The sequence below is a fragment of the Leuciscus leuciscus genome (genome assembly GCF_965113295.1).
Source record: "Leuciscus leuciscus genome assembly, chromosome: 25".
Taxonomy (NCBI): domain Eukaryota; kingdom Metazoa; phylum Chordata; class Actinopteri; order Cypriniformes; family Leuciscidae; genus Leuciscus; species Leuciscus leuciscus.
Window position 1 is genome coordinate 21,299,189 of NC_138724.1, and position 25,743 is coordinate 21,324,931.

Sequence of the window (25,743 nt, forward strand, 5' to 3'; positions counted from 1 at the left end):
GCAGACTGTATCTAACACCTGTATTAAAACATTTAAAGCAATAATTAACCCCAAAAATAAAATTGTGCATCATTTACTCACCATAATCTAATTCCAAACCTGTAAGAATTTCTTTTTCATTCATAAAACAAAAGATGGTATTTTGGAAAATGTCTTTTTTTCCTGGTTTCCATGGGGTCCAATATTTTTTTTACACAGTTTAATGATTCTTCAGAATATCTTATGTGTTTCACACAAGAAAGAAAGTCACACAAGTTTGGAACAAGTCGAGCACGTTTTTTCGCTCCTCAAGTTTCTATCTCTGATAGGCACAAAAATACACATCTAATAGAGTGGTGCAGGTATGACATCAGAACCCAGAAGTCTAATTCACTGCTGGTTCCTTTGAGATTTTCCTACGGGGTTTTATAATGGGGTTTTTCAATTTATATGTAAAATAAAGCCTGTGGTAAATGTAATTTGACGATACTTTGACGTTTTATTCTACAACGTAAGCTTCACACACTCGCATCCCAAGCTGTCTCATCTAGTTTCTTATTAAAAACGTTTCAAATTTCAAAAATGAACATAACTGCTTCAAAATTTGTGTTTTCACTATGAGTGTGTAATTTATGTTGTAGAACAAAACGTCAAAGTTATGTTTACCACAGGCTTTATTTTACACATAAATAAATAAACCCCATTATAAAACCCCATAGGAAAATCTCAAAGGAACCAGCGCCGAATTAGTCTTCCAGGTTCTGATGTCATACCTGCACCACTCTATTGTGCATCTCATGCAAGGACCTAACCATGTCTTAAACATTGGGAGGGTTTTTTTGGGAGGGGGGATTGGTCTTTTTATTGAAATGAATTAAATAATTAAAGGATTAAAAGGGATTTAAGGGAATAATAAAAAAAATTGTAATAAGGTAAAAGAAGTTCTAGGTCTAATTGTAGTTGTGTAGTAAAGTAACAATTTCCTTTTTTATTTTTTATTCAATGGCGGAATTTTTTTGTGTCCAAAAAAAGTCTGGATTGCGAGATGTAAACTACAGAATTGCGAGACAATTGTGAGGTATAAACTCAAAAGGAACAAAAAGTCGCGAATTATTATTATAATTTTTTTTACTGCATACAGATCTAATATCCTAAAGACTCCAAAAAAGTACATTTTACGAAAAAGCCAGACAGAGGGCATCTCTGCAGTCCAGTCCACTTCCCATACACCAATTCCCAACACTTGACCTATTTGCATTCACTTTTAAAAACAACACAGATTTGCCATAAATAGGGCCTCTGGTGGCAATAGTTAAAAACAACCTTGTCCTCACAGAAAGGGACACACTCTAGCCTGGACATGAGGGACCCACACAAAAGTGGACGCACAGTCAGACATGGGCATATTGACAGCTGTCCTAAAAAATAACCCCTATTGCTTCCTTTCGGGATGGCCACTGACCTGCTGTGGCGCTGCGGGGTCTGTCTCCGGGTGTCTCCCTCCCCCAGTCGGCCCAGGGAAGGGGAACGGCTTCGGGCAGAGCGTCCCCCCCGAGCCATGGTCTTCACCGTGCCATTGGGGCTGTTCTGCATCTGCTGGGGGTGGCGGGGCAAGAGGCTGCGCAGGGGGGAGGCGACAGGAGAGGGCGAGGGCGAGCGAGAGCGTTCCAGCGGTGGCTTGTTGACGTTCAGGTTGTTGTCGCTGTTGGAGCGGAGCAGCACGCGTGGGGCGGCAAGTGTGCTCCTACCCTGGTGCTGAGGCGGCCTGCTCCGACCCGTGCCTGCCGGTGCCTCCCGGAAAGGCACTGGGAGAGAGATAGAAAGAAAGAAAAAGACAGAGTGATTAAATATGAAGAATAGAATAGACTGTTTATTTAAAGTGTGAAAAGTGGACTTTCAAGTACTCTGCCGACATCAAAGTAGATCAGCTTTTTTACGTGTCCTTCATTCCATTGTAAGTGGCAAGAATTAGATCACTGTAACGAGTGTTCAAGTACAAGCACAAGCTGCTAGATTGCGCTTTGCTTTCTTACTCATATAAAGAACTTAGTCACATTAATAGACCGAAAGCTGTCTGCTCATCAAGTTCACAATCACCCAGTTTGATGCTCATTTATTGAATTGAATAATGAATAAATTTGCTGGTGTTCAAATAATTTTTTTATCAAGTCATTATTGCACAGCTAAATACATGGTCGAATTCTAGTTAAAGTAATATTCCTGGTTAAGTGTGCTCAATAAATTGTTAATAAGGTTAACGTTCACTTTTAATTATTGCAACAGCTAACTTGAACTAACAATAAACAAATGCTTTCCCGGTATTTATTAATAAGTGTTCATTTCTTAATATACTAATATATTTTAAAATTTAAAGTTGCATAAAATAACATTATTCGCTGTATTATGAAAGAAATATATTTTTTTAAAGTATATTGATAAATTAACATTATCCAAGGTTAATAAATGCTATAAACAAAAATGTAAACTGTAAACAAAATACATATTTACAAATGGGAAGAATTAGGGACAATAATACTGATATATTCAGTAATGTTTCATTCTAAAATGGTTATTAGTTAGTTGATATGTAAAAATAGTATTTTGAGGCAGGCTTACTTTTCTAGGTCAATGGATTTTATCATTTACTAATGTATTCCTCTGGGTGAAGTTTGCACCATGTAAACAGATATATACATTTTTGGTATCAGAAATGCTTCTAATATGCTGATTTGGTGATGAAGAAACATTTCTTATTATTATCAGTGTTAAAAAACAGTTGTGCTGCTTGATACTTTTCTGGAAAGTGTGATAAAAAAAAATCTGGATTCATTTATGAATAGAAACGTCAAAAGAACAACATTTGCTGGAAGTACAAATCTTTTGTAATATAGTTTTTTATATTTACAGTCAATACTGTAATAAATGTAATACATCCTTGTTGAATAAAAGTATTATTTCTTTAATAAAATATATTTTGAACAGTAGTGTTATTTCTCATATCCCAGGATAATATGCAGAGACAACTATAACTAAGCTTTTTGTAGGTCCCCTCTGAAAACAATCTTTTTTGCAGCTCAGTTTGGTGTTGCTATTGGTGCAAAAACTACACACTTCAGCTATAACTTTTACTTCATCACGCCATTGACCTTGTAAAAAGCTTTACTGTTTGGGTCTTCTTTTTTCAAACTAAGAGATGAGTCAAATACATTAAAGTCACAGCTTAATATTCCTTTAATAGAGTAAACAATGTGTTTTTGGTTTCTTCAACAACAGGAATATGCTGATCACAATGGCCCTCATTTATCAATCTTGCGTAGAAACGGGCGTATATGTTGGCGTAAGATTATGCTTACACTCCTCTCGCCGCCTGATTTATGAAGCTGTGCGTACCTTTGAAATCCAGGTGTACGCAATACCTGACCTTGATAAATGCCGCGGCTGAAAACGATCGTCATTAGAATAACACGCCCCTATATATTCAAGTCTCCGCTTCCCCCACGCCCTCATTTTACGCCATGGACACACGGAAGACGGCAAAGAAGAGATACTTCTTTGAGAAAGAGAAAGCGAAACCAGGGAAGTGGAAAGAAACAAAATTGATTTCTAGATTTTTATTATTAATGACACTTATTGTTATTTAGAAGAAGAATGTCGTTATTATTATTATTTGTATTATTAGGCTATTATTATTTAAAAGAAGAATGTCATTTTTATTATTTTGTCAGTCTGAATAATTTTGTTGGTCATTGAAAGCCTTTCATTACTGAAGCCAGTCCGTGCACACCTGCCGGGCCTAACCCTGGCCTAACCATCGTTTCAAAGAATAGTACAACGGCGAGCGCGTCGAGTATAAACGCCTCGTCCGTTTGGGGAGGTGCGCGCGCAGTCTGTGGAGACTCGCGCTGCGGAGCCAGGCGAAAGTATTTAACAAGGCTTGAAACGTCAGGTAAAGCGCACAGGCTCGCAACTGAAGGAATACATATGCCTACAAATCAAATGCTTTGGTAAAGTCACACAACTTAAACATTGAAGTCCATGTTGCACAAAAATAAACACTGAAGTTTATAATTAGCCTACTATGTTTTTTTTTTTTTTTTTTTTACAGTGGGTCATAATATATCATATCTTTTAGTTTGTCAGTGCGTTTTGTGGTGTTAGGAATTGTTTTTCTGCGCATTCCCGCACTCAAAACGTGCGTACACCACCTCCTGAGCTGGCGTAGGATTTGAGCGTGCCGTACGCCAACGTTCATATTGATAAATCTCAAAGTCACCGTGGTTTTGGGTGTACGCCAGGTGTACGCTGGGAATTTGGTGTACGCACTTTTGATAAATGAGGGCCAATGTCTCCAGAGACATACAGTACACCCACAGCAACCAACTTCTGTGGTTCCAAGGTGTTATACACAAATTTCAGGGCCAGATGAAGCCTTATCTCCACAACACCCCCATTTTCAGGTCTAGGATATTCCTTTGAGTTCTCTGTTTGCATGATGAATGCCTATATTTATTTATCCGCTGCCATGTTAAAGGTGGTCCAGGAAGACTTTATCCAAAGAAGCTTGTTTCTCGGAAACACTAGGCCACTGAAAGACACAGTTCACGCATGAACTAGATATCACTGGCTGGGTGAGACAAACGCTATAAATATATTCTGAAAAAGAACCCAGGAGAAGCATAGAGGAGAATTACGCCGCTAAACACATAGTCCCCCCTGTTCCTTAATGTGCTGACGCAATGGCAACTTGGAGCATTAGATCACCTTCGCTGTCTTGGAAGGGTTTTCATTGGATGATGTTCATGACAAACGGTCTCAGAGGTACATATGCTCCCGTTCATTATTTAAAAGGCTACTGTAGAGGGATCATTACAGCACTAATGTTCAAACCCAACCCCCACAAGCAGGGAAGAAATCCACCCAGCCCCCCCGCTGAGGTGGCAGGTGATGCCACAGGAAACCTGCCAATAAAAAGAAACCAGCATTGATAAACTAGATGGTTTATATGGACAGCCCCACAGAGCACAACAAACAGGGTTTTTCTGGCACCAACTTAAGCCGGTGACATCACAAGCACATTGGCTGCCGGAAAACACTGGTTTTGGAACGTTGATGAAACAGTCATTTCCTTCAAACAAGTGAAATCAAAGTGGCAACATTCCAATTGCAGCATTCTAATTATAAAATGCACCAATTCCACTCAACAAAACTGTAGGAAAGGTATAACAAACATGTTGAGGAACTCTTCAGGAAGGAAAATCCATGGAATTTCACAGCATGAAGTTGATTGAATTCCTTGAAGACAGAAATGACTCTCTCACAGTGATGCTCTTTCCACCTCAGACTAATTCACTCTCGGCCTTACGAGATTCAACTTTGGTTTCCTTTTTGTAACCTGTCATAATATATAATAGAGCTCAAACACACTTTTTCCTCACCTAAGAAAAGTCCGAACATCTTTTAAGTATGAATCCCATGGAGCAAAAGTCACCAAAGGTCAGGAGACCCCTGCTCTAAAACCCTCTGACCAAAAGATCACCTCTTACCTTCTTTCTTGAAGGCATTCAGTAAAGACTTCATATCTCCTCTGAGTATAAGAGACTGAGACTTCAATAACTCCCTTGAAATGTCCGTGAGGAACTTGGAAACAGAAGGTCAGGTTCTCCTGGACCTGGGTTCCTCGGTCACTGAAGCACAACGGAGAGGGTTACGGAGAAGGCAAGCACTGTGGTGACAGTGCCCGCTCCACATGATGCCGTCTGTGACTGCGAGAGGAATCGGCAGAGCGCACAAGCCTCGCACTTTTCATCGCTCGGTACTCTCTCTCTCTCTCGCTGACACACATACATGCACACTAACTCTCTCGCTCAGGCTCCGTTTCTTTCCGTTTCGTCCCGCCCCCCTTCCTCTCTCTCTTCATCACTCTTTCCCCTCACCAAATCATTGACTGTACTATCAGTTGAAGCCTCCCCCATCTGGATTCCTCTAGGTCGACAAGGCAGAAGACTGATTGGAGTATGTTGTTGAATCAGCTGGTTGACAAGACCATGCTGGGATAATTTGATTCAAAACACTACTATTATGAGACAGAGTACTGAGATAAACACAATTGCCCAAAATCCTTCAAGTTCAGCCCATCAGTGGTTCGCGATACCATCAGAAGTGTTTTTAAAAATCGCTGGCGACCGCCCACCGAACGGCGCAATCAAGATGTTTGAATTAACTTGAGAAGATGTTATTGATTAGGGATTTTAACTCTTGTCGGCTAACCAAAACAGCTGTATGGGAATCAAGCCCCTGAGTGTTGCTAAGCAACCAAGGGATGGATGTCTAAATTAGTCAGTGCAAGTTGTCGGGTTGTGAATTCTCCCGTTACCCATGTATGTGGGCTGTCCTTCCTTTCACACTAGAAATTCACAATTGCCTCTCTCACTCTGTCGCTTTCTATCCCCCCCTCCCATTTTCTGGAATGAGATGAAAAAAGATATTTGAGGAAACAAGGAGGAAGGAATTCTTGCATATTAATATCTGTGTCAGGGTATGATGTCATCAGCATGTAGATGGACAAAGAGTTGATACATACAGTGAGATCCCAAAGTCTGAAACCACTAGTGAAAATCCTTAGATTTTGCATTACTTTCTAATAAAAAAAAGAGCATAAAAATGACATGTAAAATTAACATGAACTTCAAAATGTGCAGAATCAAGTTGACATGAACTTCACAAGTTGTGCAAAACTGGATGATCCATGAAAACTAGAACATCTGACTGTTTGAACAAAGGAGTTCACATGGTGAATGTCACAAATTTGTTTAGATTAGTTAACTAAAACTTTTCAAATTTTTCGTCAATTGAAATAAATCTGAATTATACAAAATATCAATATATTAGATTAAAATGTATGAAAATGAGAAAAAAGTTGAAGTACTAAAATAAAATAATAAATAATAAAATTAAAAACATAATTACTAAAACTTAAACTCAAAACTGAACATATAAAAAAAAGAATTCTAAATATTAAAGCTGCAGTCCGTAGTTTTTCCTCTTTGTCGCCATCTCTGTTAGAAATCAGCTGTCAGTCACCGCACCAGTGTGGATACTGTCATTCGGAATCACAGATTCTACTTTTGGAAGTATGACCAACATAAGAATTTTCACCGCAAAATGTCATCTGAACAAGTAACATCCACTTTTGTTCTGACCAACTAAGGGAAAACTCCGAAAGTCCGAAGTCTTTTGCATTTTACAACGGATGAATCGCCAGTTGTCACTGGTGATTGTCGTTTGAACCTTTCTGGATCCGCCATCAAATTGATAAGTTTATTATATCAAGTGCTATGAGAAAATAATATATAAATAAATATATTTTATATAAATCTATAAATCTCCACCTCCAACATCCTCACACGCAATATAGCCAACTAGCCGAGACGCCTTCTTTATGTGTACAGATGTGACATAATGACGCAAAGACATGCTCGAATTTTCTGTGGAAATCCCCCAGTACCACTGGAATTAAAAACATTTTACAAGCTTACCGTTTTGAATCAAGCTAAGGCAAGCAGATCGTTTTGAACACTGGCTGGTTATAAACTTGCTTAAAAATTCTTCAATATATCGGATCTACAGATAATCACTGCCATTTGGTACTTTTTCAAAGAATATCACTCAAAAATGGCATTTCATACTGTGTGTTCAAGAGGAACTATGAGTGTTCATAGGAAAACTAACTAACTTATTGTTTACATAATTTGATTAATTGTTCATTTTTATTATTATTGCATTAAAAAGCAGAAATAACAACAACAACAACAAAATTAATTAAAATTAATTAAATATTTAAAACTAAATTTTATTACTGACCTAAAAATAGTGCATAATTATCTTTTAGGTCCAGTTTCACAGATAAGGCTGGATTAAGCCAGGATTAGGCCTTAGTGTAATTACAACATTTAATAGCTTTTATAAACGTGCCTTAGAAAAAAACATTACTGGTGACGTCTTGAGACAAAACAATGGCACAGACATATTTTAAGATATGCTCGTTGCTTTCAGTTAAAAAAGCTCAAACACATGGTTTAGACTAGGACTAGGCTTAATCCTTGTCTGTGAAACCAGAGGATTTAAATTATTTAAAAAAATTTAAATTCCAAATTTAAATAAAAAACGAACAAAAATTTATAAATCCCAAATTTTCAATATGGTCTCAGACGTTTGGACCCCACTGTATATCTCCCAAAGTACACTGCTTATTAGATGACTTGTATTGCCGTGATGGACAGAGTGGAACAGTAAATCCAACACCATTTGTGCTTCATTAGAAATCTAAATCCCATCTCTGTGCTCTAATGAACCAGCAAAATGACAAAACTGACAGCTTCTTATATCTAACTCAGCTCATACACAAGTACTAACATGGCAAAATCGTTGGAAACTGGTTCCCAGGGGGAGCTGTAAATGTGCTTTAAGAGAGCAGTTGTGATATTGCCATGATTCAAAATAAAACAAGCTCCACTTTAAAATAACCCAACGCAAACCCTGTGAGTTAACTCTCTGCGGACGACCTCCTCTTTCTTCTTCTCCTTCTTCTTCTCTTCGTTCACGCCATTAACAAACCCAGTGCCGATCGCCCTTGCTTCGGTTGCTTTGATTAATCTTTCCTGATAAAGAAAACATCCTTTCATATGTGTCAGCAATTTCTAAATCCTCTGCACATCCAGAGCGGAGCTAAAGATGAATAGACATTTTCACCTAATTAAGGACTCTATACGTAACAAAGAATTCCGTCAGGCCTCCGAGGGGCTGGTCAGCGCAGCTGGTATCCACAGTCTCATTAAATCAATAGTCATTAAATTGCACTTGACAGTGTACCTCAAACTAAAGAGCTCAACCTATTCGATCGAAGCTGGCGCAGGTTTGAACTTGGGTGGTGAACTGAAATCCATCACTCTGTCATGCTTTGAATTTGGTCTTGTTTATAAGCCATGATTAAAACTCAAGATGTTGTATTATATTTCCCAGCGGCCCCAATATCTAATATAGACTGGCAGAATGCAATATGAGCCTGCATGTGTGTGTACGTTTGCATGTGTGCATATGCATAACTTCCCATAATTCACACAATATTTGAGTGCTCTTTGAAATCTGCGCCATTTCAAATGCTTTACCAAGTCGATAATAAGCCAGGCTCCAAGACATCCTTGGCTTCTCAACCGCAACGACAAGTGCGCACAAGGCAAACTCACATCCCTTAAGCCAATTATTGTGTGGATTCGGGAACCATGGCAACCATTGGGGGGCATTAAATGGGATGTACATTTACATACATAACTACAGTGCTCATTTTAAACATATAGGCATGGTGGCTGGCGCACATAAACAAACAAAACCCAATGGATTTTGGTGGATTTTGGAAATGCAAAACCTTCCCAAATGGGTTGAATTTTGTGAAGATCAAAGCTCCAGCACTGTGCCCTCTGCTGTGGTCTAACATGTGACACGTAATTACCGGATCCCCTGCCACTATGCGCATGAAAATAACAAGCCGTTCCTGTTTCCTCTCTGAGTGACGCATTAGACACAACGGCAAACTGTGCAACTATTGAAGATTGTTCAATCAAAACCTTATAAAAACAATATCAGTGCACAGCTGGCCAGACAGTTCATTCCGTCAAAGGTTCCTTTCGCCTCATATTGAAACATCCGGAAGCCTGCTGATTCCCATATTCCGCTGATGGAATCTCTGTGTTTATGTCAGAGCTGTTACCCAAAGGTATAAGGAAAACCTGACAGCTGTAGCAAAGAAGATGCATAATACTACATCTAGACTTAAGGTCAGTGCTATTCTCCGAATAGCTACACTATTGAAATAAAGGTTCCAAAATGGAGGTTTTCACAGCAATTCCATAAAATCCATTAAGTGAACCTTTAAGTGAACAGTTCTCAAAATAACCATTTTATCTTAGGCCCTGTTTACACCTGGTATTAAGATGTGTTTTGGTCGATCGGATCACAAGTGGATGACGCTAAATACAGCTCTAAAACATTTTTGAGCTTGTCCACATTCGACCACTTCAAGAGGTAGTTGAAAACGCATTTGACCGGATTGCTTTCGTTGTTTAAACGCTCATATGTGGTCGAATGCGTTCGAACAGCCGCAAAAGACCAACTACTCTCCGCCTACTGACCTAACGCGCAAACATTGTGGGAAGCGCGCTAGCCAGATGGGATTTAAACTTTGTTGGCTGGAGACCTAAGTTTGGTTTGAAGACGAAAAATGCACCAAGCACAATGTTCTCTCGCCATTCCTGAATTCTAACACGCACTCATCGCGTTCGGTGTGGTCTTGCGGCTATCAGAGCAAAAATGAAAGCTGCTGCTCTCCGTATGTTTTTCCGTCGTCTCCGAGAGTGTTCAAATGTAAATTGCGCAAGCTTATTTTGTCCATTAGATCGAAAGAGCTGTAAAAACTCATGCATTTACCCACCCATAGAACCTCCCCTCGAAGAAATCAGGACAGAAGTGTTTGAAATTGGACAAAAGAGATGGATTAAAACACCAGGTGTAAACGGGTATGTGTCAGCCTTGTCTACTTGTGATCCAATCATCTAAAACGCCAACGCATCTTAATACCAGGTGTAAAGAGGGCCTTAGTGTAAAGAACACCTGAAGAACGTTTTTCCACTATAAAGAAACTTTTGTGCAATGGAAATGTTCTGTGAATGTTAAAGGTTATTCGTGGAACCATTGACGCAAATAAATAACCTTTTTTTTCTTTTTTTTTTTAGAGTGTAGTCCCAGAATCATTATCCCACATTTCCATTTTACATCAATATAGACAGAAAATGAACTGACAAAGCAATCAAAGTCACTCAATGTCATTCAGTAAGCAGGTTAACAATTTTATGGCACGTTGGTGAGATGAAGATTAGCATCGCAGGTCTGAAAAACCAGGACAAATGTGACAGAAAACTTGAACGTGACAATTCCAATCAGAAAAAAACGTAGGACTTGATAATGGCCTATATTCAGAACAGGAACTAGTAGGAATTCTGCTGGTGTGCAAGTGCGTGTATATGGATGAGTCTCCTCTTCCTGTAAGGTCTGTAGCTTATGTAGGTCAGCCCCACTGAGTAACGCTCTCTCTAGATGAATGCTTGGGTTTGGTGCATGAAGCCATCTATAGGGTGCAACGACAATAAGCAATGCCTGTGCACACAACCTTCAGGGCCAAAACATATATCGCTAATATCATATAAAGCATAATGTACATGGATCACGTGTTATATGTGAAAGTCGGAGAAAATGTACATGCAAAATGCCTGTTATGAATAATTAACATGTAAATGAGTTATTTATGTCGCGTTATCTCCACTCTACATTATACACGGACATATCCGTGGCGTGTGAAGTCCTTCAAAGTCTGATTTACCCAGAGCAGACTTCATTTTATCTAAATCCTTTCGTTTAATGATGTCTAATGATTAATTAAATCTGTTGTGCCTTCCCTGCCTTTAATGAGGCAGATGATTATGCGGTCCGTTAATTGAAACGAGCGCATTCAATCACTGGATTCCTCAGAGTGTGGCTGAGAGTGTCAGAAAAATATACGGATGCATTTTACTTTTGGTAAATTAACACTGACATCTTCTACACGTGTTAGCTGTGGGAGTAGAGAGTGTTGTGTGAGCTAGAAAATAAAATTATTTATCATCTGTTTATGTGCAAAATATTCTGCCGAATATGCATAATCATGACTTTTTCTTGACTATATAAAGTTATAGGAAGATATACACACATTTGCAATTATATATATTAAAGCTGCTGTATTAAAACTACATTTGTTCAAAGGCAAAATAACTTTGAATGACCCTAAAAACAATAAGGAGAGCTTGTATGTTCACTAAAGGTTCAGACGCACAATTATAAGTTAAAGTAAACCACTTCTGGAGCCCTAGAGGCACAAATTGCTGAGGCCCAGTATTATAACACTGCATAATTACAGGAGCCGCTGGAGATGACGTCTGCTGTCTCACTAGCAACAATAGAGGAAGCCCATTTTAGCTTATGTTAGCCTTTAGCACATAGTACAACTTTTGCACCTGCAGCATCAGCTGCCTGCCTGACAATGGGTTCATATCATACACCTTAATAAATATGATACTCTCTTGTGCATTTTGCTGAGGAATAGCTTTTTAAATGAATTAAATAATGCTCGTTTTCAGTATAATCAAGACTTTATAGGGGTTCCTGTGGCCTAACAGCGACGTGTAATTTAGCCATCCAAATTTAAAGCTAAACTGCTGCATGACACAACACAATCACAGCCAATCAAAACATCTACAGAACAAGGCAGCACTGTATTAATATTCATCAAACATAATTCCTCAGCAATTAATCCAGCATGAACCACACATGATTGACTTGAATCAAACTTTGTTTTGATGATAATTTTAGTTGTCTAGAAGTCTATTATTTCTTCTATAAACTACTATTAGCACTTGGCTTACACTGATAGAATTTTAAAGGGTTAGCTCACCAAAAAATAAATATTCTGTTATTAATTACAGATCCTAACGTCGTTCCAAACCCGTAAGACATTTGTTCATCTTCGGAACACAAATGAAGACCTTTTTAATGAAATCTGAGAGCTTTCTGTCCCTTTATTGACACCCTACGTAACTGCATTTTCAAGCCCTAGAAAGATAGTAAAGACATCATTAAAGTAATCCATGTGACTCGATGTGAATTGTCCATGTGAATCGATGTCCATTTTTGGGTAAACTAACCCTTTAAGCATTCAAAGGGCCTGTTTACACCTGGTCAGTTTGTGCGTTTTCTCTGATTGGATAGCCGATTGTTTGTAATTCTCTGATTGTAATTACATCCGATCGTAAAAAGACAAGGTGTAAAGGCCCTCCAAAATGCTTTCAAACTGGATTTAAATTTGATCACTCAACTTCAAGAGGTGGTTTGAGAAGTGAAAATGCATCTGGTTGTTGAAACCACATATGACAATTTTACTCCTCCCAAAAATGTTACAAATAATGTGTGAGAGCGTGTTATAACATCTTATTGCGGTATGATAAATAAAAAGCAGCTCATATCTGTTGCTTTCACTGACGTCAATTCCGTCAATTGAAGATCGAATTTATATTCGTTTTGCGGAGAAACATTTATGTGGCCAAGTGTAAATGGAAACGTTTGAACAAATCAGATAGCTATCCGATCAGTAAAAACATATGAAGTGACCAGGTGGAACAGGCCCAACATGTCCAACAGTGTATTACAATTCAGTATTCAAAAATTCCGACTGGAATTCAGTGTGCACACATTTTCATTATATTTTGTTGCTTATTGCCAATGGGACTGGTTAGTCTGAAATCAGATTTTAAGTACATGGATACAAATTTCGTTTAATATTTGTCCCTTTTTACATTGCATGTGTATCTTAGGTAATCCAGTAATCCAACTTACCAATATCAGCGTCTTTGTGATTCTTTATGGACTCTGCAAGCTCAAAATTTCCAGCAATTATTGCCACCTTTGAAAAAAAAACACATATATAACATATTAGATTCATTCATTCACAGGCTCTATCACAATTTTTCTATCCATTTTCCATTTTTTGGCTGAGGCTGCATAAAACAGTCTGCAAACTTACAGTCAGACCGACTGAATTAAAAATAAGACCACTGTCACATAACACCTAGATGCAGATTATATCGTTTTATCAGTTGAATGAGTCCTTGGTGAATGAAAAGACAAAGTTTTTAAACATTTATGATGTTTTGCTTGTATATAAAGTAATACTTGTGAGCTCTGACACATCACTGTCCTTCACTGACTACCTTTCGCAACTGTCTTGATAACTTCGGGTATGTAAAATCTTTTAAGTGACTCCCATGAGTGCAAAATTGTGACGAATGTCGATCTAGAGTGACGTAAAAGTCGCATGAACTCCGATATGACTGTTCAGACTGAGGTCACATTGCAAAGCATCAGACATGTATCTGTTTTAGGACCACATATGGAAGTGGCCCAAATCAGAATCTTAAAGATCAGATTCCATGTGGTTTGTGCTGTTCACACTGTCATGACAAAAACAGATCTGAGTCACATACGAGCACATTTACCTGCAGTCTGTAGCCTTAATGAACTATTCCCTGCAAAGCTTAATGTAACCTCAAAAGGGCCTTCACAGCAATGAAACAAAAAGAAAAAAAAACTGTTCAATAGCACGACTTCCCATTCAGCAGATGTTCATTTCTATTTAATGGCTTTAATTTTACCACCCTTTAAAAAGCTAGTTACTCAGTCTATTATAAGATCTATAATTTACTCATCAGTCTGGTCACCAAGTCTGGTCGTGAGAACAAAACTAGGTTTGAAATGGTGCACCAAGGCAGAGTAACACACATTACGCTTGTGGGTTTGGGAGTACTAGATTCCTAAGAGTGATAAAACACAGACTTCATTCACATTAAACTAAATTAGTTGCTAAGATTTACGTAATGAGCTTGAGAAGAACTGCATTCCTTTTCGATTGAAATACGGTGCTTGGTTGCAGCACAGAGCTAATGCTAGATGAGTTAAGAAGAAAAACACAACAGCAAGGTAAGTTAATCATCACGGTAAAGGCCTAGAAATAGAATTGAAACAAATATTTTAAGAAATTTGTTCAACTGTTCAATACTAGTATTCACACAAACATTATTAAGTAAGAGCTGGAACTTTTCAGTTTCCAGTTGACCCAGTATCATCGTTCTCAGAGTAAAAGGGTAGCTGTAATACAATTTGCTCTGAACACTTTTTGATTTTGCCGGGGAGAAGTTCTGTTTAACCAGGCGGATCGGAGCGTTCCAGAGGAGAGCCTGAAGTTTCATGAGCTGCTTAAATGAGTTGTAATCGAGCGATCGCCGAGGCGTGAAATATGATTTTAGCAGCATGGGATGAATAATACAGCGCATTAAACAACGCATCAAGAGAGCTCTGATATGTACATTACATAAACACTTCACTCCTACGTCAGGTTTGGAGTGAGCAGGGTCAGTTCAAAGCTTTAGAGGTTGTAAACCGAGCAACTAGCACAATGAGGCCAGCCATGAACACTAAATGTAGCAGCAAGTGTTGCTAATGTTTGACTTAACGCATTTGACTGTAGAGCCGACTGCAAAACTAATGATCTCAGCTCTATTTTAATGTTTTTGGAGGTTTGCCATTGGATTACTGTTGCGATATGTGCCATCTTGCTAATAAAAGCCACAGTTTTTCTTGAGGCACAAACAACAACACATATTTGAGTACTGTACAAACCAAGTATTTTTCCACTCTGGATATTGCATTGAAGGTGTTTAAACTTTAACCACAATCCTGGCACAAATGCTGAATGCTACATTGTAAAAAGGTTTTTGCTGGGTGAACAGGTCTGTGCACTATGAAATCAAACTATGAATAAAAACGCAATGAAAGATGCAGCGAAGAGCAAAAAGGATACGGTTATTTGTGTCAAGGAGGTTGCATTTCAAAGGGTTAAGCTTTCATTATGTGGGTGGTCTAGTACAGTATTGATGTTGGCGTGTTTGCTATTAAAGGGTTTACTGTACATGGCATTTTGCTATCAGCATTTGCTTTGAAGCTTTAATAATTCATTATGATAGTGATATGAGGGGTGGCGATTATGGGTTAGGATTATGTCGTTTTAATAGCAACTGAACTCAAAATAATCCAAAAATGTAATAAGAAGTGGGTACTTAAAAGATTGGATCTTAAAATATTACTATTATAATATATCGCAATGTAAAATCAATCATATAAATTAAACATCATAAGCTTGTTCCCGTATCAATCTTGAAACACTTTTATTCGAGCTGGAAACAGACACATCGTTTGTAGTTTTATTCCCCTGAAAAGTGTAAACTGTGTCTCTGAGGTGCAATCGAAACATTGCTGTTTGATTAAGGATTCCGAGCAGCCTCACACATCAACAGTGGCTCAACCAATGAAGTGAGTATAGGGCGTGGCTATCTGTTTGGAATGGGCGGGGCTATCCAGCCAATTGAAGATGGAGTTTTTTCTGTTTAAATTATTCATGAATTAATAAATGTTCTGCTTAATTCATAAATGTTCCGATTTTGGAGAAATTCCTTCTGGTTGTGTTGGCACAACTTTATGGTGCAAAAATGAAAGTTACTTTAGTTTTACCTTTTTTGCTAATAATAGTCACTATTAACTACAACGTAAACCCTAATCTTGTCATTAATAAAGTGTTACGTTAAGTTAACAATACAAATACAAAGTTTTGGCATTATAACACAAACAGGTATGTTGAAACTGGAAATTGAATTGATGTTTTAAATATTTAAATTATTCATTCCATCTCCGTTTAATCTAATTGGTCATGATTGAAGTTCTGCCTGACAACCACAATCATTTGTAGAAATTACCACAAGGCAGTAAATATTTAGGTTTTTTATTTTATTTTCCTAACGCAGCAACTCTAACTGACTCATAATGAAGATTAAAAAAGTATGTTAAATGTGTAGGTACTGACTGTAGATGTTAAAATATATATACACTTTTCTTAATCACCCTGTAGATTTTATTCTAATGTTATTTGTATGAAAACGTTTGAGTTAATAAGTTTCTGTGAGAACATCAGACAGGGTGTTTAATTTTCTGGTCAAACCATGACAAAATGCACTAATGACTGCTGACGCAAAAATTATTCAGTTTTAACTATATTTCTAACTTTTAGTTATTAGTTACTATTATTTAAGTTCTTCATACCTATATTTCTAATTCACACTAATGCCACAAAATTGCTTCAGATTTAATACATATTTCTAAGAATACGTGCTGACTACTGCAGCAGTTTTACTAAGATTTGTATTAATAAAATTACTTCAGTTTTAACTTTATGGTGAAAAAATGGCTTCAGTTTGAAATATAATAAATATCTAATGACTAGAGGCATTGGAGTCACAGCCATTATTGAAGGCAACTGAACAGTAAACGCAACACTGTCATCAGCCCATGGCCACAGACTTGGATCATGTCCATTGCTGTCAGACAAGCAATTGAATGTCACAATCTGACATTTGAGAAAGAAACTCCTTAGGTAAACAAACACGAGAACAAGAGATTTTTACCAGAAAAAAAAAAACTCCACTGGCTTATTTCAGTTAAAACATTTAAGAAAACTATAAGAACTGATTTGACTTTCTTTATTTCCCCTATCCAACTCCTAATTATCTGAAGATACCAAACAAATATAATAAAATGATTAATTACCCTCATTGTTCACACATCGAACACACATTGTTCTCTGAGTGCTGTCTTACATAATGCCGGCGCTTTCATTTGACATTCCATCTAATTAATTAAGAGCTCTGCCCGACAGAACAACAAATAGACCCAAGTTCATTTTGCACTCATCATTTTTTCCAACACTAAACCAACAAAATATAGCAAACTTCCATGCGCAAGCTTATGTGAAAAAATAGTTTTATTCACTTATTAAAAAGTAGCCAAACCAACACGTTCTCATACCTGAAAGGGAGTTTGTCCTCTGTAGTTCTTGACGTCTTTGCTGGCTCCACGAACCAGAAGAACCCTGGCACACTTTTCCTTCAGAAGAAAAGCAGATGTATAGAGAAATTAATTCAATATGATCCACCTCTAACAGATGCTCTACTATCTGTGTTTCTTGACCTTCTAAGAGCAAAATTAGACACGTCAAGAGGTATATCCCATCTCACCCAGATCCAAAAGTGACAGACTTCTCCCTCAGCTTTGGGAAGTCCAATTCAAGTGTGATGCTACAGCAAAGTCTACACCCAAAGAGAAAGGAGAGGGGGGTCTCTGCAGCAATGCCTAAGTGCATGTGTGAATGTGTATGTGAGAACCAAAAGCAGAAAGACAGAGAGAGAGAGAGCGAGCGAGAGAGATCCAGAGCTCTGTAGCTCTCCAGCCCACTATATCCAGCTGGATTCAACAGCCCACCCACGGAATGCCTCACCACTAAACCGACACACACACACAATCGCACACATACACACACCTCCATTGCCTTCTCCTCCTACCTTCCTTCTAATACTAGTTTCACAGCTGCTGCCAGCCCTTGTATATGAGACATAATCACATGTGAGGATGCTTCTTCTATTCCCTGCACATGAAAATATCCCTGGCCTGCATTTGGCACCGGTTACAGGTTCCTCGTTGATATGGTGACGGATCGGCGCAATAGGGTTTAATCGCAAACAATCGAGGCTCGAGAACCTGACGACCGAGACAAATGAAGCATCTTTCGCCAAAGGTTTCGCCTCGTTGCGGCCGATCACTTCAAATAAAGACCTCATTGGTCGGCTCAGGATGAACACAGAAATACATGATACATCATATGTGGCCACCAGTGAACTCAAGAGCCTCCACAAATCAATAAATGACACTTGCCATCAGGGACATTTTCTCACCTTAAAATAAACTATATTTTCTAATCATAAGACCTGGGGTGGTGCGATTTGTTTCAACTGTATTTAACAGCATATTTATTTTGATGGCAAATGAAATTGAGGCTGTGAGAGAGAGAGAGAGAGAGAGAGAGAGAGAGAGAGAGAGAGAGAGAGAGAGAGAGAGAGAGAGAGAGAGAGAGAGACGTACATTTCGTTCGATTCCGTTGTCCGTAATGTTAAAGTACAGAGGTTGTGTAAAATTAGACTTCAAGACAGTACAACATATTGAATTCTATGTTTATGTCTTCCTTTACAGATCTTGTATATAAAGGCCCATTCACACCAAGATCAATCATAACAAACTATAAAGATAACTATAATGATATATACTATTATATAGGTTATAAATGAAGAGTTCAGATGCAAAAGCCTCTAAATGCCATCTGAAATTTTCTTATAGAATGATCATTTTTATCAAGCTCGTATATTTAAATTCAATAATTTCACTTAAATGGCAATGAAGATTACCTATTAATTGTCATTTAAGTGAAATTACTGAACTTATATATACGAGCTTGATAAAAATGATCATTCTACAAGAAAATTTCAGATGGCATTTAGAGGCTTTTGCATCTGAACTCTTCAAATATAACTATATTAGTGTTGTTGTCTTCCACTTTAAATGCTCAAGCTTTTTTAAACAGGATGAATTCTGATTGGCTGTCGATGTTTTTATCATTCATCAGCTTGAAAAATAAAATCGTTGTGAAAGTTATTTCCATGATATTGTTTCTCTGTGCTGTTATTATTAGTTGTGGAGTGGACTCTGCTATTCTTTTAAATTTAGAACTATATACTTATCCGTGTCATTATAGTTATCTTTGGTGTAAACCAAAGTGACACAGTGGCTGTGGGATCAATATGACCTATGACACAGCAGGAATATGATATTATACACAGAGCGACAGTGAATACCGCTAGCGCTAGCAGTTCCAGCAGACAATGGCGCCCATGCTGTGACCCCGAGCTGACGGAGCAGACTAGATCTCCCACAGAGGAAACATAAGGTGATTATATGCCTGGCTGCTTAATGTCGTGAACGTAATGGGCCGTTGTCCATTCATAAACACTGAATGCTGGTGCTAATAGTCATGAGCATTCCAGTTCAGTTTGGGGTTTATCATGGATAGAATGGGAGACAATGGTGAATACTGAACAGTGTAATTAGTGCAATCGGTCATTGGCATTTATACAAATGAACATGGCATCATTTCCACCCTGAACCTTCCCATTAGACGAATGAGAAAAAAGAACAGATATTTACAGCAAATATTTAAAAAATATAATATTTATATAAAAATGTTGAAGTAAAAACAATTCAATATATATATATATATATATATATTTTTTTTTTTTTTATATATATATGCATTTTGCTAAATTAATTTGCCAATTATTTGCCAATTATCATCAGCATATTATTTCAGCACGATTTTAATTAAAAAGATAACATGAATTTCTGAACTTGGTATGTTTTCTTTGGTCAATGCCACTTTTTTGTTTTTTTATTTGTGACCTTGAAAAAGTGCAGAATCTTAAAATTGCATTTGTTTCCAGGTAAAAAAAAAAAAAATGTTTTTTTTATTTTTTTTTATTTTTTATTTTTTTTTATTAGTGACCTTGAAATAGTGCAGAATCTTAAAATTGCATTTGTTTCTAGGTTTAAAAAATATTTATTTTTATAATAAATACATACAAAAAATATTACATTCAATTTAAAATAATTTTTTTTTTAATATATGTAAATAATATACATTTAATATATACTTACATATTGTATATAAATTAATATTATTAATAGGCTTTTATTTTATTAGTTTTCCAGTTATTTGTTACAGGTATCATCCATTAAAATGCATAGTTTTCTAAAGAAACACAGAACTTCGAAAGGTTCTCCTATAACATCTGTCTGTAAAACCCATCCTGCAACCTTTATCTTTTACAGTTCAGTCCCAAAGATTCTCCTAGAAAGCTTCCCTGCTGCACTCAATCTCATCTCTCTAGTCCTGGGGTGCTATTGATTTCTCCCCCGAATCGTTATTGATTGTTTTTGGTTTTTATATACTCCTATTGACAGTGTTTTCTGTTGTATGACGCCAATAACCTCTGTTTATTGACTGGTTAAATGGAGCTGACTTCAAATCATTAAAGGTACTGTGTTGAGTACATACCTGTTTGTACAGGGCGCAAATATGGAGAGCCGTATTCCCAGATGCATTTTCCACACTCATGTCCGCTCCGTAGAACAAGAGGTGCTCCAGGTGCTGGACGTGACCGTATCGACAAGCCTGATGAACAAATGAGAACTAGTTTGATCCTTTTTGTGAGAAGATTAAGAATCTTGTAACAGTTTCAGCTGGAACAAAAGCATTTGTGAGCCTTAAAAATTCAAACAGTAGCCTACGACAGATCCAGAAGTCTTCTGAAACATAAAAACATCATTAAGCCTTCAGTACGCTGTCATCTCATATCTTTCAAAGAGTCTGAAAGTAAACCCTACATGCTGCTTTTCCATTTTCCCAGTAGAGCGCTATCAAAAACGCCACAGAAATAATATGACTGGCATCCTGCAGTCCACCTGTCACAACACTAGATGTCAGTACGCCGTCACAACAGACAGACTTGATGATTTGCTCACGTTAAAACTAGTTTGATCTCATCACCTGTCCATTAATTGAACAAAGCTGCTGTCATATAAAACTGCAGCTCTAGTGTAACTTCACTCCACGGTGCATATATTACCCCACGCTCAACATTTTTAGCCAACAGAAAGCTTTAAGAACCCTTTTTGTTGAATGACACCAGCTAACTATAATGTGAAAGACAGCGCCACCTGGTGGATCTCGTGCCAGCCGTTCTCATCATGGCATGCGACGCTGGCATGGGCACGCAGCAGGACCTCACAACAGCTCGGGTCTCCACCTACGGTCACTGTGTGGTAGAGCGGAGTCAAACCCTGACGGTCCTTATAGTCCGGAGACGCTCCCAAATCCAGCATAGTCTACAGAGGGAAGAGACATAGGATTAGATTCTAGTTAGAGAGGAAAATACATTAAATACAGTATTATGATTATGTTTTAGCAGAGAAAGGTTTTTGGAAGGGCCTTAAAGCATGAAATGAACTATTTTTTCTCATCTGCTTCCTTTTACGTCACAGCTCAAGATAGCTGCTAGTGATGGGTTTGAGACTGTGCGCTGGGACTTTTTTCAATTTCTTTTTTAATGTTCACGTGCGACAAGGCAAATTAAAAATACAATTTGTGCAATTGTTAAGGAGCTATTTCTATGTCATCTAACCCTTTGGCTTTGTTGTTGTAACTTAATGTATTTAGGTTAATTCAGTGATGTTAAATTATATTTTTGACTTCATTTACAGTAACATTCAAAAGTTAGGGGTCAGTAAGTTTTAGTAATGTTTTTGAAAGAATTGTCTTATGCTCACCAAGGCCGCAATTATTTTATCAAAAATACAGTAAAAACAGGAATATTGTCGAATATTATTAACATTTAAAATAACTGTTTTCTATTTTAATGTATTTTTCAAATCAAATTTATTAATGCTGATTTGATGAAACATTCTTTATTATTATTAGTATTATTATTGTTGAAAACAGTTGACCATGATACATTTTTTCAAGATTCTTTAGGGTAAAAGAGCAATATTATAAATGTCTTTACTGTCACTTTTGATCTATTTAATGCATCCTTGCTGAATAAAAATATAATTTCTTTAAATAAATAAATAAATAAATATAGAAAAACTGACCCCAAACTTTTGAACATCTCAGAAGAAACGCCTTGAACTTTTGTAAGCAATCATTAAACAGACACTTAACATCTTAGTAGCCAAATATAACAAATCTGAACAAATATGTCACCCAAAAATCATTAAAAACACAAAAGAAGATATTTTGAAGAATGTTGGTAACCGGACAGTTGACGGAAGCCATTGACTTCTATAGTATTTTTTTCCAACTATTGAAGTCAATAGCTACCGTTAACTCTCTGGTTACCAACATTCTTCAAAATATCTTCTTTTGTGTTCAGCAGAAGAAAGAAATTCATACAGGCTTGGAACAACTTGAGGGTGAGTAAACGAGGACACAATTTTTCTTTTTGGGGGAACTTTCCCTTTAAATACTCTGCAAAATGTAATATAAATATGTATGTAAAACAATAGATATGTATGTTAACAAATGCGCTTGATTTTTTCAATTGGTATGACAATGTCTAGGTTTTTATAAAATTTTATACAACCAAGCAGTTTTATAACTGCATGACTAAAAAGTACATTCCTAGTTCCTAACTAAATGACTACAAGCACTTTTTTTCCAACTAACATTACGAAACCCAGCCTCTCCAGTAATGAAAATAGGAAATCTATGGCTGTAACACACTGAAGTGACATAAACTAAGATTCTGCATGAAGCCTTTTTAAATAAACGGCCGGCAAGCAATATACTGTACAATATACTGCAATAAGTGCAACGGCAGAGAGGAAATTGTTTTACAATATTCCAGGCACAAAACAGTAGTGCATCAGCAGTATTATTTCCAATGGTGGTTAAGAGAAGAAAGTAACAATGAAATAATGGAGGGAAAAAAAAACTTAATTACTGATTCCTTAAAAAAAAAACAATACAGAGTGTGCTTTGAATGAAAGTAAACTGTCAAGGTAATAAATGTACCCTGTGTAAACTCAGCAGAGTCACTGACACCATAAGACATCACTGTACTGCTCTGTTTAAGATCAGCAGCAGTCATTCTTTAAAAAAAACAAAAAAACAAAATGACAATCAAAGAAGAGGATCAGTCTAACACAGCCATAAACTCGTGCCGCCGTTCAGGATGAGGTCATTTATTACCTTGAGAGCTATCTGGTTCTTTGCCCTGGCTGCTTTGTGCAGGGCAGTCATCCCGTCCCGAGAGCGGAAATCTAAATGAGCCCCGCCGTTTTTCAATGTAACGATAATCTCCACCATATTGTCCAGGTGGGCAGCAAGGGTTAGTGGTGTCTCTGTGGACCAGAAGCACACAAAAAAACAAGTTTATTCATATGTATTATGTAAATCTCTTTTAATATAAGCAAGATATTAATCAAGGGATTTACTTGTTTCATCAAAATAATAATTAGACATGTAAAATATACTGGACGATATACTGGATACTTGCCGTCGCAGAAACAAAGTAACAATTGTACCATATAATCACATTGTGAGACTGTAATTGTGACTTTATTTGTGACATTAGACAATGTAAATATAAAGTTACCATGTAAAAGTTTAGGGTCAGTAAGATTTGAATACTTTTATTATTACTTTATTAATGAATTAATACTTTTAATCAGCAAGGACAGAAATAGATTAAAATCAGTAAAGACATTTATAGTGTTACAAAAGATTTCTATTCTTTAAAGAACCTTGAAAATGTATCTTGTTTCCACAAAAATATTACAGTTTTTCTCAGTCGCTTTGGTGCATTTCTCACATCACTATTTACATTTGCACAACAGTTAGTTCAACCTCCACAACATTTAGTCATTTGTGCACATCATAGTAGCAGTTTCTCATTCCTTCCAACAAATTGCAAATGCTTTTGGACATGCATCAATTGCTGTCATACAACTCTCTGCTGTTTTATAACATTATCATTTGCTTATGTCATGTCAGTCAAAATTAACTATACTTGTGAATGCTGAATAGTCATTCCATATAAAACTAATAGTCCTCATTTCATTGCTTGAGTCATTACATACAAAAATGTTGAACTAGTTGTCAAAATCTGTCAAGAGAATTTTACAAAAAAAAAATTATATTTTTTTTCCTGAAAATGTCTCCTAAATTGAACAATTTCTCTCAGGTGAATCTCAGCTTTCGCTGATGAGAAGGGGTGTGTGAAGCATTAGTTGCAACCAATGTTCAGTTCCAATATGTACTGCAATATTGTTTCCAGTTGTGCACAGCTCTACCCAAAGGGAGTTTATGTTTGTTGTAAATAAGGGTGTATTTTTTAATTTGCACAATGCTGTGAACAAATTAGAATTGCAAAGAGCATATGCAGTAAAAATGTGAAACATACATATTCAGTGTCTTGTACTCAGTTACCTCACTAAATACAGTAATGTGTAACTTTACTGTATTTTTCAAATGGCTGTGCAAATAGTATATAGTGCTGTCTTGAGCGTTTTCAGGTAGTGTCACCAAGATCTGACTTTTTTGCATTGGAAAACATTTACAGAGTAAACTGTCATAATGAAAACATGACTAAGCCATTTGACTTTCTTGTTCATAAACAATGGTGTTAGGACTTTTCATCTTGATGACACTGACACTTTCATTGACATGAATACTTGCTTTTGAGGAATGAGCTATCCATTTTGAGCAAGTGACACGCTTTTGCAGGTTATCAACTAGGTTTTGCAGTTTGTACTAATTGTTTTGAAACTGCATTAACTGTTGTACAAATGTAAATAGTGATGTGAGAAATGCACCAAAGCGACTGAGAAAAACTGTAAGCGGAACAACTGTTTTCATCGTTGATCATATTAATAAATGTTTCTTGAGCATCAAATCAGCATATTAGAATGATTTCTGAAGGGTCGTGTGACACTAAAGAGTAATGATGCTGAAAATTCAGCTTTGTCATCACAGGAATAAATGACATTTTAAAATATATTAAAAATAGAAAACAGTTATTTTAAATTGTAATAAAATTCCACAATATTACTGTTTGTTTATGTTTTTACTGTATTTTTGGACAAATAAATGGAGCCTTAGTGATTAAAAGAGACTTTAAAAACCATTTAAATACAGGTATCTTACTGACCCCAAACGATAGATAGATAGATAGATAGATAGATAGATAGATAGATAGATAGATAGATAGATAGATAGATAGATAGATAGATAGATAGATAGATAGATAGATAGATAGATAGATAGATAGATAGATAGATAGATAGATAGATAGATAGATAGATAGATAGATAGATAGATAGATAGATAGATAGATAGATATCAGCCATCATGTCTGTTATCGGACAAAACAAAAAATTATAATTATCGCTAACGGTATTGGTGCATTCCTAACAACACATGCCATGCAAAATAAGACATAACCATTGGATTAAATCAGTGAGTAAATCCGTTAATTATAAACTGCTGAAATATAATGTAATGGTCTGACCAAACTGTGTTGATAAAGAAGCAATGTAATCAATCAAAAACAGTAGTTTGAGAACAACTAAATAGGGCCT

At 36.8% G+C, this 25,743-nt stretch overlaps 1 protein-coding gene across 1 annotated transcript in view; it reads right to left on the minus strand.

Annotated features, from left to right (window-relative positions):
* shank2b (SH3 and multiple ankyrin repeat domains 2b) overlaps positions 1-25,743 on the minus strand; it is a 107,885-nt gene that overhangs the window by 60,536 nt on the left and 21,606 nt on the right. The window contains exons 6-11 of the mRNA XM_082160306.1: positions 23,354-23,505; positions 21,322-21,489; positions 20,660-20,776; positions 17,527-17,604; positions 13,453-13,519; positions 1,442-1,784 (exon numbers count right to left, since the gene is read on the minus strand). Coding sequence (XP_082016432.1) covers positions 1,442-1,784; positions 13,453-13,519; positions 17,527-17,604; positions 20,660-20,776; positions 21,322-21,489; positions 23,354-23,505 — 925 coding nt within the window. The remainder of the gene's footprint in view (positions 1-1,441; positions 1,785-13,452; positions 13,520-17,526; positions 17,605-20,659; positions 20,777-21,321; positions 21,490-23,353; positions 23,506-25,743) is intronic.